The 14,296-nt window shown below is 42.4% G+C and overlaps 1 protein-coding gene across 2 annotated transcripts in view; it reads right to left on the bottom strand.

The window, feature by feature from the left end:
• BRINP3 (BMP/retinoic acid inducible neural specific 3) overlaps positions 1-14,296 on the bottom strand; it is a 262,633-nt gene that overhangs the window by 97,461 nt on the left and 150,876 nt on the right. For both annotated transcript variants that reach the window (XM_083745341.1, XM_083745342.1), the window contains exon 4: positions 2,136-2,326. In XM_083745341.1, the coding sequence (XP_083601467.1) occupies positions 2,136-2,326 (191 nt within the window). The remainder of the gene's footprint in view (positions 1-2,135; positions 2,327-14,296) is intronic.

Genomic DNA, 14,296 nt, shown 5'->3' with positions numbered 1-14,296 from the left:
ACAGCTGTGTGACAAGTTTTCGGTGGCTCAGTTTTAGGTGATGATAATGATGGCATAAATTAGATGCTAGTTGTAAGAAGGTAAAAATAGAATGCAAAGTTCTGAAATATTCATAATCGGAAAATGCAAAAACAACAACCCAACTCTCCTTTCAAAGCATCTTCCACTATTACAATCAAGAAATTCAAAGCAGCTATTACTTGTTTTGAAATGCATTGTTTTTAGCCAGCAACGCTGATAGCTTTATATATATTGTAAAGTAAATAACAACAATAGCAGAAAACCTTAGACTATCCACCACAGAATCTGGGTTTATTGACCAACACATAGCTGGTTAGGAAATCTAAACAGGACAGAAGCAGGAGCCATAAACATTTGCAGTTGAGGGCTGTTTCACACCTTTCATTCTTCTTGTTTCACTCCTAAAATGTTTTTGATCTGGGATAGTCAATCTGGTGTCCTACAGATATTGCTGGGACCACAGATCCCATTATTCCTGACATACCCCCTGGGGATGACATGTGTGTTATAGTCCAACAACATTTGGTGAGTGCCACCCCTGTTTTAGATTTACTCCTAAAAAATAAATAAAATGTATTAGACTGGGATCAGCAAGCCATGACGGACTGCAGTGTGTACACTTAATGGCAAGTCAGGGTGTGCCTCTGTGGAATGTGTAAAATGGCACTGAGATTGCACCTTGACAATCTTGCTTCATCCAAATTTATTAGTAAACATCTAACCTGTGCATGCAACCTGATCTCAAAGTCCCAGCTCAGCAGCCCTAATCAATACAACAAGCAGACGGCTAGTTTTTTGGTTGTAAGACATTCCTGTCTCTTAACTTGATGTTTTCTCACGGAAAGGACACCTACCAGCCTGATCCCATGAGGAATTCGGTTCTGCAGTGATAGAAAAACTTGGACATAGCATACACAGCCCTGTTCTGCACCTCATACTTGCAAACAAACACCCTTCTTGCTACAGAATGTAGGTGCCAAGCGGTTCCTTGATAATGGAAGAAATAATGGACTCACCACTATCTGTCTCTTAAAATCCTCTTCCATGGCAAAGGTTTTAGCTAAGCCCTGATGATGGAACCATGGGACCAAATGAGATGAGATACCAACCACATAATTAGCAATAGTATGATTAGCTTTCTAAAAGTAAATGGCAAGGAGGCCCCAATCCAGATTGAGATGTTGGCCTGGGGGCTTTGAACAATTTTGCTCCCTGCTGTGATCCCATTCCAGATTGAGAGCCCCATGCCTACAGTTTGGGAGCTCTCACCCCCCCCCCCCCACAATTCAAATAGCAGGTGCAGGTGGCCTGTCACAAACTGGGACTGTGCTGAGTGGGGCGCAACATGTCAAAAGAAACATACCACCCCACAATCAGGGTCTCTGTACTTGCAATATACTTAATTTTTTTTAAAAAGCCACTAACACAAATACAAAGTGATTGGTGTCTTGTCTAGTTTGGCCCTCAGTATATGATTCCGCTATAATAATAAAAAATGAAGAATATGTTTTACAGAGAGCCGGAGTGTTCTACAAATATCATATTGGAGATTTGGGTCCAAATCCTATCTCAAATTCTCAATGAACTGGCAAGTTTAAGCCACTGGATTGTACCACATTCAGGGTGTAGGTGGAGATTCATATAACTGAATGCATGTGCAGGGTGTACTGCATGTACTCAGAAGTGGTACAGTCCAGACATGAGTTTATCACCTCAGTAGAACTTGGAACCTGCTTAAGGATCCATCAGGTGGCCTTTGAATATCCCTGGGTGGTGGAGCCAAAATACTGTGGGAGCTCTGGAACTTCTGAGGCCTCTTTTTGTCCCATATGCTCTCTGAACACCACAAGAGATAGCAGAGGACTCTCTGGAGTGGGCTCCACGAGGAGTCAGAGATAGCAGAAGAAATATTAACAGATCTGGAGCAAGCCTGGGTCTGTGCACAAGGCTCTTGGAGTTCTGGTCCATAAATCCTCACCTGTAATCTGGAATCGCCATACTTATATTGCAGAGCCGCCATACTTATATTGCAGAACCAACAAGGCAAAAGACATATATTACAAGTAAATAACTCAGTTTTTCTCACATGGTTCCAGAGAATTTTTTTTTTATACCTTTATGGCAGTGGAGGCAATCTGAATATGGTGGAGTCTTCTCAGGGTGCTGTCCCGGTCAATGAAGTACGAGGCTGCCAGTTGGTGTAGTGTTTCCAGTGTCACTGTGGTACTGTTAATGCTGGGATCACTTGCTTCCGATCTCTTACTCAGCTTCCGCTTGTCCACAAAAATGGTGAGTGACTCCTCTCCTGCAGAAGCAATATAACAACATTATCAGTTAAAGTTGCCATGATTATTATTAATATTATTTTTCCATAACGAGAAATGGATGGGTTGTTAATTTTTGTTCTCTAAGTTTCTCATTTTCCCCAACTTTAAATTCACATCTTCACAATTCTACAGGAATTTGCATTTCTTTTTTAAATTGTGAATCTTCATCAGGATTTTCCTATGATTTTCCCCCTAATATATGTGTTTGCATGCAATTTTGACTAATGCACACGTTTTTGCAAGCATTTTCATCCAATAAAATGTTTTTGTATTTTTGTATGTTCTTTTCATTAATATATTCATTTTATGTACACATTTTGTGAGAATTCCTGCTCCATGATTGCACTCATGGGATTTTTGTCTATCACATGACGGTATAGTGTAGGACAAGCTCCTGACACATTTCCCTAATGTGCAGTTTTGTAAACATTCTTTTTTTAAGGTATATTTTATTACATTTCCAAAAAAATCACGTATACCTTCCAATACACAACAGATTTTTCTAACATTTTATCTACTTCCCATCCCATTTTCCATAGTGTTTTTTTTATTTCTCCCCTTTGCTGTACCTTATCTCCCCTCTCTTAAATCCTAACAATAATACAGTAATCTCTAATGCCTTCTGTTGCTCATAGTTCAAATCCTGATTGCGAATTCACCGTAGTATAATATTTCTTTAAACAGTCTGAAAAAGGCTTCCATCTTCCATAAAGCAATCATCATTCTCTTATTCTAGTGGTTAGCTTTGCTGATTCAGCATTGTCCATAACTCTACTTATCCATTCTTCTTTGGTGGGAATGTCTTAATCTTTCCATTCTTATGCATAAAGAATCCTAGTTGCTGTAAAAAAGTAAAAAGCTAAAGGGCCCCTGGATGGTTAAGTCCAGTCAAGGGCGACTATGGGGTTGCGGCGCTCATCTCATTTTCAGGCCAAGGGAGCCGGCATTTGTCCACAGACAGCTTTCCGAGTCATGTGGCCAGCATGACTAAACTGCTATTGGCACAACGGAACACCGTGATGGAAAGCAGAGTGCATGAAAATGCCGTTTACCTTCCACCAGTGCGGTACCTATTTATCTATTTGCACTAGCATGCTTTTGAACTGCTAGGTTGGCAGGAGCTGGGACAGAGCAACGGGAGCTCAGCCCGTCACAGGGAATCGAACTGCTGACCTTCTAATTGGCAAGCCCAAGAGGCTCAGTAGTTTAGACCACAGCACCACCCATGTCCCCTAACTGCAGTACATAAACAACTTAACCATCATTTTTGGAATTTCTGTTCCTATAAGACAGTTTTGTGAACATTCTTTGGTTGGAGTAGTGCATTGCAAAATTCAGAGAAGAGGTCATATCTCTCTTTTGTTATTTCCATTATTTCCCAATTACGTTGTGTGAGAGGGGAAACAAGGCAGTGACCGATCTTCAAGCACAAAAGATAAAACGATGATATAGTTAACATGAGGATTAATGTGGGAGAAAACTGGAGATTAATTCTTGCAAACAAATACTTAATTTACAATTGCAAATAGATGCTTCTGCCACACTTGACACATGGATGAATCTTTTCTTGCCAGCCGTAGTCCACAGGCGTGAAATAGGCTTAGAAGACGATCTAAACATTAGCTAACAAATGGACGTGATTTGGAATACTATTCAAGGTTGTGAGTCTTAAGGACTCAAAAAGGATTAATCACAGTGTGTAGCAAAAGGAGGGAGGGTTAAAAAAAGATTATGCAGCACCATAACCACACAGCTGTGAGTCCTACAAGCTGCAAGAAACATCTGCAAACGTTCTAGAGGAAGTTCTGCTTCAGCTGCCACAAGCAAAATGAAAGTGTGTACAAGTTAATTTTTCTTTCCAGCTCACCAGGACCAAACAAAACCCCCAAGTCCCGTATAATCCCATAATTGGTTCATGGGATTATGGGGCCTTTACTCTAGTAATGCCCTTGTCTTGGACAGATATTCATCACTGGGCAGAGATTGACATTCATACTCTAGACTGACCTTTGTATAGTATTTTACAATGTCTTTATGAAACCTGAAATGTGCAAGCTATTCCTGAGTCCTGTTCCTGAGTCTAGACTTAATTTTTCACAGGTATACAATATTTTTTCTAGGCCATAATATGCAGTAGTGAGGCATGGGCTATGACATCATCTTAATTGTGTCAGCCCACCCTGATGTCTGTTGCGTGTTAAGATCACCAAAACTGCCTAGAAATAAATTCAGACATGACTCAGATTTTAGTTTGAGGTTTGGCTCAATTTTGGCCACAACTTTATTGATTACAGGCTGTGATTGGTTTGCTTAGGCATTGGATAAGACTATCTGAACCTGTCCCAGACTATCTGGGACAGGAACAGAACTGACAACTGCCAGTTTCAGAGGTTTGTCAAGGTAAGCACCCTGGGAGATCGATTGAGATGGGTGCCGATCCCTAAGATCACACCCAGAATGATCCCAGGGGCTCTTGCGTGGCCCTATCCCCCTTTCAGGGGTTGGACAAATGCATGACGAGCCAATTGATTCCTTTAACAGAATACCTACGCAGCAACCATCAGAGGGATAGGTCACAGTCATGCCTCATCCCCTCCACACACATTAACCAATGCCTAACCACAAACCTTACAAAGTTGTGAAGATTTGCTACACGGTACGCAAAACCCAAAAGGCACCAGCCAATCAGCCTAGTGGGGAAAATTCCTACCAGGCCCCTGCCCCAAAAGCAGACGATATAGCAAGGTCAACACAGACCCTAAATATAGGGAGGGTGGGTGGGTGGGTGGGTGATCCGGCCAATGGGGTTGCAATTTCTGCAACCCCATTGGCCAGAACAGGTCCTATGCTTCCGAGGGACCAATCAGGTAGCTGTGGCAATCCAAACCTACACACCCCAGCAACAGAGAGTCAGTTGTGGTGACCTCACCGCAACACGTGCTTTCTGGGAGAACCCAATTTGTGTGGAGGGATGAAGGCTGAGGCAGGGAAATGCACAAGGAACTGAGATATGATGTCACATCACCCAATTGACTCCTACAACAAAAGTGCCACCAAAGAGGGATTTGCTGTTTTTAATTAGCATCGGTAAAGAATCCCGTTGTGGCTACTTCAACAAGGAAGAAGCTGCACAATAGTTAGGAAATGGCAGGCTGCAATAATGAATTAAATCAGCATGGGTCTTAGGAGCAACTTCAGGAATGATTTAAATAGAAATGCAAATCACAAAATGCTGTATAAGAGGCATTAGAATAATACTGTAACAGCTTTAGTTAAATATACATAAATATGACTTGGGAACATGTATTTTTATAATGTGTAATAATAGATGTCCCTATGATTAAAACACTTGGAGCTGTTTTCTGCCTCTAGACATATTTTGCACTGTAGACGTATTCGAAAAGCCTACCTTCCAATTTTCTCTTCTTATTAGTAATGAAAGGAACATAAACCTTCCATTTTAAAACCATGCAGCGCTCCAGTCAGATGGCATGTGAAGGATGATGGACTATTTTGGGAAAGGAGCTAGCAATATATATTAGCCACTATCAGGATAATAAGTGTGTAGCAATTCCCAGGGTGGTATATGCACAGTGAGTTTGCTCCCGTTGCCTACTATGGAGATGAAACCGTGTGACTCAAAGCCTACCGAGGTGTTAAGACTGTGAAGGAGAACTTGGTGTATAAGGTAGCCACTCCCCTGTTGTGCTTACATATAACACAAACCTTTGAAGGGAAGGTGAAAGGGAGCCTTGCTGCAGACAGACCTCCCTGCAGCCTTGATCCCCACTCTCAGAGCTCAAGATTGCATGCAGCCTACACATGGGAAGAAGGTTCCCTCTCTTCAGATGTTTGAGTTGCATATGCAAACTCCAGGGCTGCAACCACACTTCTCACTCATGCGTTCTCCATAAATAGAATGGCTGAAGGGTCTTCTATGAGTGCTCTGTGCAGGAATATTCCTTCCATGTCCCATACCAGCTGGAGGGAGCTGGTGGATGGTACTGCAATCTCATTCCATTAAAATTGATAGCATTTATGCCAATGAGAAGCTGACTCTTCATCATCATAAAGCTTTTTTAAGACTGAGGGTAACCTTACAGGGGCTACATAACAGCAGTGAGTGAGTCTGCAAAAGTGGGTGACATAATAGATGTGACTCTACCTCTGTACAGTGGTGTGTTCTATCTGCATAAAAGTCAGAGGTTTCTATCCCACTGCTTGCCCACAGCTTTCCATCCTCCATTGGGGCAAGCATGAGACATTATCACAGTTGAAGGGCATGCTAGTAAAGGTAAAGGGACCCCTGACCATTAGGTCCAGTCGTGACCGACTCTGGGGTTGCGGTGCTCATCTCGCTTTATTGGCCGAGGGAGCCGGCGTACCACTTCCGGGTCATGTGGCCAGCATGACTAAGCTGCTTCTGGTAAACCAGAGCAGCGCACGGAAATGCCGTTTACCTTCCCGCTGGAGTGGTATCTATTTATCTACTTGTACTTTAATGTGCTTTGAAACTGCTAGGTTGGCAGGAGCAGGGACTGAACAGCGGGAGCTCACCCCGTCGCAGGGATTTGAACCGTCGACCTTCTGATCGGCAAGTCCTAGGCTCTGTGCTTTAACCCACAGCACCACCCGTGTCCCAAAGGGCAGGCTAAAGCCTGGCAAAACTATCTGATGAGTGTGCAGAACAAAGAGGGCTGGTGAGAGCTGTGATCTGCCAAGAGGCTTGGACCACAATTGTCCCCCAAGCTGGGGTTCCCACCCCCGTGGTAAACAGTACTTCCAAAAAGTAAATGTCTTTTGGGGTTCATTTGAATGATAAACAGCATCGAAATTTAAGCAATCAATCAATTAATCAATAAATATGTAGAAGGAATTATTGGGCCAACATATTGTATGTCTTTGTTAATAATTTAGTCAAAATAGCAGTAGAAATGCCGGACTTTCAGACCATACGAAGCTTCAGCTGAAGATAAAACAGACACTGAAAACAATGAGATTGTTGTAACAGGGCCTTTGCGCAGTCATGGAATTCTAGTTCTAGAATGAATAACTCTTTACAAAATGTTGGCAAGGGAAACAGGGGGTGAGAAACATTCAAAAGTGGCAGCTGAGGTTAATGGCCTATGCAGAGTTGGCAAAACTAACTGGGAAAATTCGGAACCAGCAAGACCAGACCTTTCTGAAAGACTGGAATAAATTTATGTTGTATTTGAAAGGCAACTGTAAACAATTGACATCGTTAGTAGGGCTACAATACGTTTTGTAAGGTTAGAGATATCAATTATCAGTATGATGTTCAAATGGTGTGTTCAAGATTTGGATTAAGGGTAATAATAATTATAATAACAAAATGCAATATCAGAGTATAATTAGGAAAACCATTAGTTGAGGAGGAGGGAAGTCTCAGGTGGTTTTTATATATTATATGAAAGGGTTTTTATATATTATATGCAAGATTGTTGTTTTGCCAAAATTTTTTTGTAAAATTCAATTTTAAAAATTGTATATTGGTTATTAAATACCACCTTCTTCTGGGTTATCTGGCATTTTAATGTCATGAAGAAATACACTATGCTGGTTGGTAAATTAATTTTCCAGTGTTTAGCCAATAAAATTCTGGCAGCTGGATTGGACAAAGAAGAAGTAGTATTTTATGCCAATGAACAAAAGAACGTACCATATATGAATGCCTCTAGGACAGGTCAGAACCAAACAAAAAAGTGTTCTAGAATCTTAGGCCAGATAAAATATTCTTCAAATACAATATATGGTGTAAATACATTTTTTTACTTACTGCATTTTAAGTTGCTTGTACTGAATAAGAAAACATGTATTTTCACCATATATGTTTAACATGTTTAAACTTTAGTGACATTTGCATTTGAAACTAATGAACCTAACTTAGTCACAGTAATTAATCTCAATGAATCTAAGTAAAACTTAGTTGAATACCAGCCCTTGCCACCAGAAACCAGATATTCTACAGAACAATAAAGCAGCAAGAATCACCGCTCACCACACTTTCTCACAGTAATATTTTTATTTTTAAAAGCAGTTTTTCAGAGCTCCCATTTAGAAAACCCAAGGGCAGCTTGTTTCAGGGTTTGTGAATAGAGATTTGGAAATATTTCAGACAGAACCATCTCCTTTATGGTCAGAAGGGAATAGCCTTGCCAGTCAGTAGGTTGCAGGGGCATACAAAAAGATCTCTCCACAAGTCATGCATTTGCCAAGTTTCCTTCCTTGAACATGAATACAAATGTTTGTCAGCTCTTGTGAAGAAAGGAAAATGCAAAATTGGCTTCCTCTTTTCTTACTACCATCCTGTCTGTGGAATGCACTCCCCAGGGAAATTCACCAGGTACTCTCATTATACACCTTTAGTAAAGGTAAAGGGACCCCTGACCATTATGTCCAGTCGTGGCTGACTCTGGGGTGGCGGTGCTCATCTCGCTTTATTGGCCGAGGGAGCCGGCATACAGCTTCCGGGTCATGTGGCTAGCATGACTAAGCCGCTTCTGGCGAACCAGAGCAGTGTACGGAAACGCCGTTTACCTTCCCACCGGAGCGGTACCTATTTATCTACTTGCAGTTTGATGAGCTTTCAAATTGCTAGGTTGGCAGCCTTTAGGCACCAGGCAAAAATTGGTCCACTTTAACGAGGACTTTGGTTGACTCGATTGACATCCTATGCCCTTTTAAAGTGTGTGTGTGTGTGTGTGTGTGTGTGTGTGTGGCGGGGGGGTGTTATTGGGTTGTTGTTGTTTTTATTTTGATTATGTACTTTGTGGTTTTTATATTCTGATTTTCTCCTGTGAACCACCCTGTGAACCGAGGCCTGCAGGCATAGGGCGCTATATAAATTCAATAAGTAATAATAATAATGTTGACCAAAAATTATTTTGCAGGAAATGTAGGTGCAATTAAGGGAAAAGGGAAGCATTTCTGTTGTAAACCAACAACGGTACTTGCAATCAGTGGCGTAATGTGGGTTACCAACGCCCGGGGCTGCATGGAGCGAGGGATGGAGGGAGGGAAACAGATGAAGTGCACATGCACACTCAACTGCTTAACAGCATCCTCATCACCCAGGAAATCACAGCTGCGGAGATGGGAAAAGAAGAGTCATTCTGTTTTCTGGAGAGGTCACTTCCTGGTTCGCATGGAGAAGTTGTTTTCAACAGAGCCCAGCAATGTAAGCATACAGCTGTATTGAGGCAGCACTGAGTGTTGAAATTTTGTGCTCCTAATAATTCTGCGCCCAGGGCAACTGCCCCTTGGGGGCCCCCCACATGCTACGCTGCTGCTTATAATTTAACATAGTAAACCATGGGTAGGCAAACTAAGGCCCAATCGCCTTCTAAATCAGGCCCGCGGACGGTCTGGGAATCAGCGTGTTTTTACATGAGTAGAATGTGTCCTTTTAGTTAAACTGCGTCTCTGGGTTATTTGTGGGGCATAGGAATTTGTTCATTACTTTTTTTCCGAAATATAGTCCGGCCCCCCACAAGGTCTGAGGGACAGTGGACCGGCCCCCTGCTGAAAAAGTTTGCTGACCCCTGTTAAGTAAACCATACAAATGGAACACTGAAACACAAACCTACGGTGGGTGAATATGACAAGTTTATATTGGCACTGAGCAATAAGACTTTATGCTGCCCATCTCTGGACAGTTGCTATAGTTGAAGTTCTCAAACATCAATTAAATGCCAGCAGCAGATGGTTCTGGGAAGACCATCCCACTCACAAGTTTTTTAGGCTACTGTGGAAAACAACATTTCCTTTTGTGACCATGGCCTCAGGGAGATAAAAATATTCAAGAGAGTGCAGATAAAGCTCTATCCACACGGCTCCCATTAGCATCAAGGAAAACGGCATACCTAAATTCATACATGCTGTTTTCAAAAGCGATGTCATTGTGTGCAACATTAAGAAATTTACAAGGGGAGGGGGGTGTATACCATCTATTTGATAATAGGTTGAATGGGAGGGGGAAATAATCCAACAGAGAGATCTGGAGAAGAAGGAATAGGAATTATGCAGCGGGGAAGATAATTAGTGCTCAGAATTGCCTACCCAGGCAACCACCAAAGAGTGACAATTGAGGAAAACTGTTTTATCCCTTGGTGGGTGATTATATTAAAGATAATGTCTGTGATTGTGTAGCCTTCCCGCCGGACAATCTTGTCGAACACCTTTGATTCCTGCAAAGAATGTCTTTCTTTAATTCATTTTCTGAAAGTGAAGCCTCAACTATATGTTATGAAAATGACAGTCAGTCTTTTTCTCCTCTGGCAGGTGCTTGAGTTCTATAACTGATGCTGCAGCATCAGTTTCGTAAAGGTCTTTCCAGATATACCGGTAGTTTCCTTTTGTCACTTAAGATAACAATATGTTAAGCCCCATCATAACTCCTCCTCCTCCTCTTCCTCCTCCTTTTTTAAAGAAAGAAAGAAAGTAGCAGATAGATCAAAATCTCACAGAAGTGAGGGTGCTCACGCACACACACAAAAATCTATCTGTGTTCTCAGCATACCATGACTGACAGTTCAATTGTATAAAACTTACAGGATTTTTTTTTTTGATTTTTTTTTGTAAAATGCTGATAAAAAACACTATTCGGTTGGCAGCTGCAGAGCAGAAATATGCTGTGTCAGGAACTGTCCATTTCGAATTGGTGTGTGCAACCTCTCTGATTAAAATGATACCTCTGTTCTGCTCTGCTTGCACTGCTCCCATCTACTGAATAGCATTTAAGTGAAGAGAAGATTACAATTCTCAGGAGCTTTAATGGAAGTATGTTTGTTCATATTGGGGAAGAGACCATCAAAGGAGTAGACATTTAACAGGAATATATATCCAGTTCTAGGCTGCACAGTTCAGCAATCAGCATGGGTTACTTTCCCCCTCATTGTTAACTTTTGTGCCAATCCTGCACGGGTTCAAGAGCCCACAGTAAATTGTCACCCTTGTTTCCACTTTCTATTGATGGCCTGCCTCCCGCTATTTAAATCCTTTTAAAAATGAAGAAATAACAATAATAGTACGAATGCTGCTACTACAAGCCTTAACTACTACTACCAGCCGCCATCTTGGATTCCTCACATCCACCCACCCCCCCACCTCTGAAGTTAAGGCTTGAATCCAAAGTAGTGTTAATCCACTCATTTTACTACGGCAAGGATTTCTGTTTGTGCAATGGAAACCCCCTCCCCATGTTCTCCTCACCCAGAACAATCTCTAAATCAGTTCAGGGTTTTCACCACAATGCTCCCCAGAAGATCTGGGGAGGGTGGGAGAATCGGGGAGCGGGGAGGGAGGGAAAAGAGGAGATAAATTTCCACTGTGCATGCATAAATCCTTGCACCAACAATGACTGATGTTTTAATGTATCTGTAATCTTTTGTTGGAAGCCTCCCAGAGTGGCTGGGGAGACCCAGCCAGATGGGCGGCGCATAAATTAATTATTATTATTATGAGCTCCTGTTGTTTGGTCCCATCTCCTGCCAACCTAGCAGTTCAAAAGCACACCAAAAGTGCAAGTAGATAAATAGGTACCGCTCCGGCGGGAAGGTAAACAGTGATTCCGTACGCTGCTCTGGTTTCGCCAGAAGCAGCTTAGTCATGCTGGCCACATGACCCAAAAATACTGTCTGTGGAGCGGACAAATGCCGGCTCCCTTGGCCTGTAAAGTGAGATGAGCGCCACAACCCCAGAGTCGTTCATGACTGGAATTAATTGTCAGGGGTCATTTACCATTATTATCATCATCATCATTGTTATTATTATTATTATTTTCCCCTAGTTTCTTAACCAAAATAAGTTAACTGAAGAAAAGATTATGCTTACGGAAAAAAGGTTTTAAAATCTGAATAGTTACTGCACAGACAAACCCCCAAAGCACAACAGCAAAAGGCAACAAAAATAACCAGGACAAGCACATCCAGCTATTCCAGGCTGCCCATTATTTCCTTTAAGTTCCTTAAAGCAATGTCTTCCAGACAGAGTTTTCAGCATCTCCAGGGTTCAGCAGCTCATTCCGTATCTCTCTTCCAGCAAAAAGCTTAAAATCTCTGTGTGTGTTTTTTTATAACCCAACAAGAAAGCACACTCTTCCCTTCTTCCTTCTACTAAGCCCTTCTTCTCCTGAAATGAAAGCGAAACAAATCCTCCCTCTAGACCAAACTCTGTGGTGCTTCTCTAAGGTGCTGAAGACTGACAGGAACACGAATAAACCTCCAATAATGGAAAGCACAGGCCACACCAAGCAGAAAGATCTGAATGCAAGACCTCCGACAGCGAGCAGCCCATGAGAAAACCCTGCTCCACGAACTGCATAAAAAGACAAACTTCAAAGAGATATGGGGTTCATTTTTGGAGCTCTTCGCTGAGTAATTGCCCGGCCGCAATACCTCAGGACCACAATACTTCAAGGACCACCTCTCTTCATAGGAACCTACCCGGACCCTGAGATCATCTTCTGAGGCCCTTCTCCGTGTGCCTCATCGACGAGAGGTCTGGAAGTTGGCACCACAAGAATGGCCCTTTTCTGCTGTGGCTCCTCATCTGTGGAATGCCCTCCCCAGGGAGGTTCAACTGCCTCTTTCATTATACACTTTGGGCGCTAGGCAAAAGTGTTCCTCTTCAACCAGGCCTTTGGTTGATTGACATCTGATGCCCTTTTAAACGTGTAATGGAAGGAGGGATTATTGGGTTGTCTTAGTTTTTATTTTTTACCATGTACAGTGGTACATCTGGTTACATACTTAATTCATTCCGGAGGTCTGTTCTTAACCTGAAACTGTTCTTAACCTGAAGCACCACTTTAGCTAATGGGGCCTCCTGCTGCCGCCGCACCGCCGCCACACAATTTCTGTTCTCATCTTGAAGCAAAGTTCTTAACCCGAGGTACTATTTCTGGGTTAGCAGTCTGCAACCTGAAGCGTATGTAACCCAAGGTACCACTGCATTCTGTGTCTTTTAAATTGTAATTTTATGTGGTGAACCACCCTGAGTTCTACAGGTGTAGGGCGGACTGGTCATGTTGTGTGGATGCCTGATTATCATCTTCCGAAGCAACTACAGTCATACCTCTTCTTTCGAACGCTTCATGTTGCATTTATTCGGTTTAAGAACACAGGAAACCTGGAAGTGTTTACTTCCAGGTTTCACCGTGCACAAATGCGCAGAAGCGTTCTGCGCACTTTGTCCATGTGCAGAAGCGCTCTATCGTGCTTCACACATTCACAGAAGCACCGGTTACGGACTTTTCGGGGTGCAAACGGCACCCCGGAACAGATCATATCCACAACCAGAGGTACCACTGTACTCAATTCCGAACTTAAAAATGAAAGTGTAATGCTGGTGGTCAACAAAAGAGGTCTAAAGACTGTCTCATGGCAAATCCAAAAAAATGTAATATAAACACCAATAATTGGGAAACACTGGCCTGCGAGCGCTCCAATTGGAGAACGGCCTTTACCTAATGTGTCATGGGCTTTGAAGACACTCAAACTCAGGACGCAATGGAGAAATGTGCTAAAAGAAAGGCACGCTTGGCAAACCCTCACCGGGATCAACTGCTGCCTGGAAACCAATGTCCCCACTGTGGAAGGACGTGTGGATCCAGAACTGGCCTCCACAGTCACTTATGGACTCACCGTTGAGACCGTGTTTATGGAAGGCAATCTTACTCGGCTACGAGGGATTGCCAAAGAAGAGGAGGAAGAAGAAGAAAACTAAATTAATTAAATAAATAAATGCATCTAGAAAAAGGGGGTGGCACAACACAGGGATGGAAAGTTATCCAGTTTAACGTGTGTTTTTTTTAAATCTGCGACTTGAGCAGAGTACTGACACTCTTTTATCCTAACCTTTATCTGAGAACATGAGCCTCAGCACTGTGTAACACGCTAAACAAGCAAACATCTGAAATGAAAATGGTG

This window comes from Podarcis gaigeae, assembly GCF_964106915.1.
Source record: "Podarcis gaigeae genome assembly, chromosome: 6".
Classification (NCBI taxonomy): Eukaryota; Metazoa; Chordata; class Lepidosauria; order Squamata; family Lacertidae; genus Podarcis; species Podarcis gaigeae.
The sequence above is the reverse complement of the archived record's forward strand: the minus strand, read 5'-3'. Positions and strand labels throughout refer to the sequence as shown.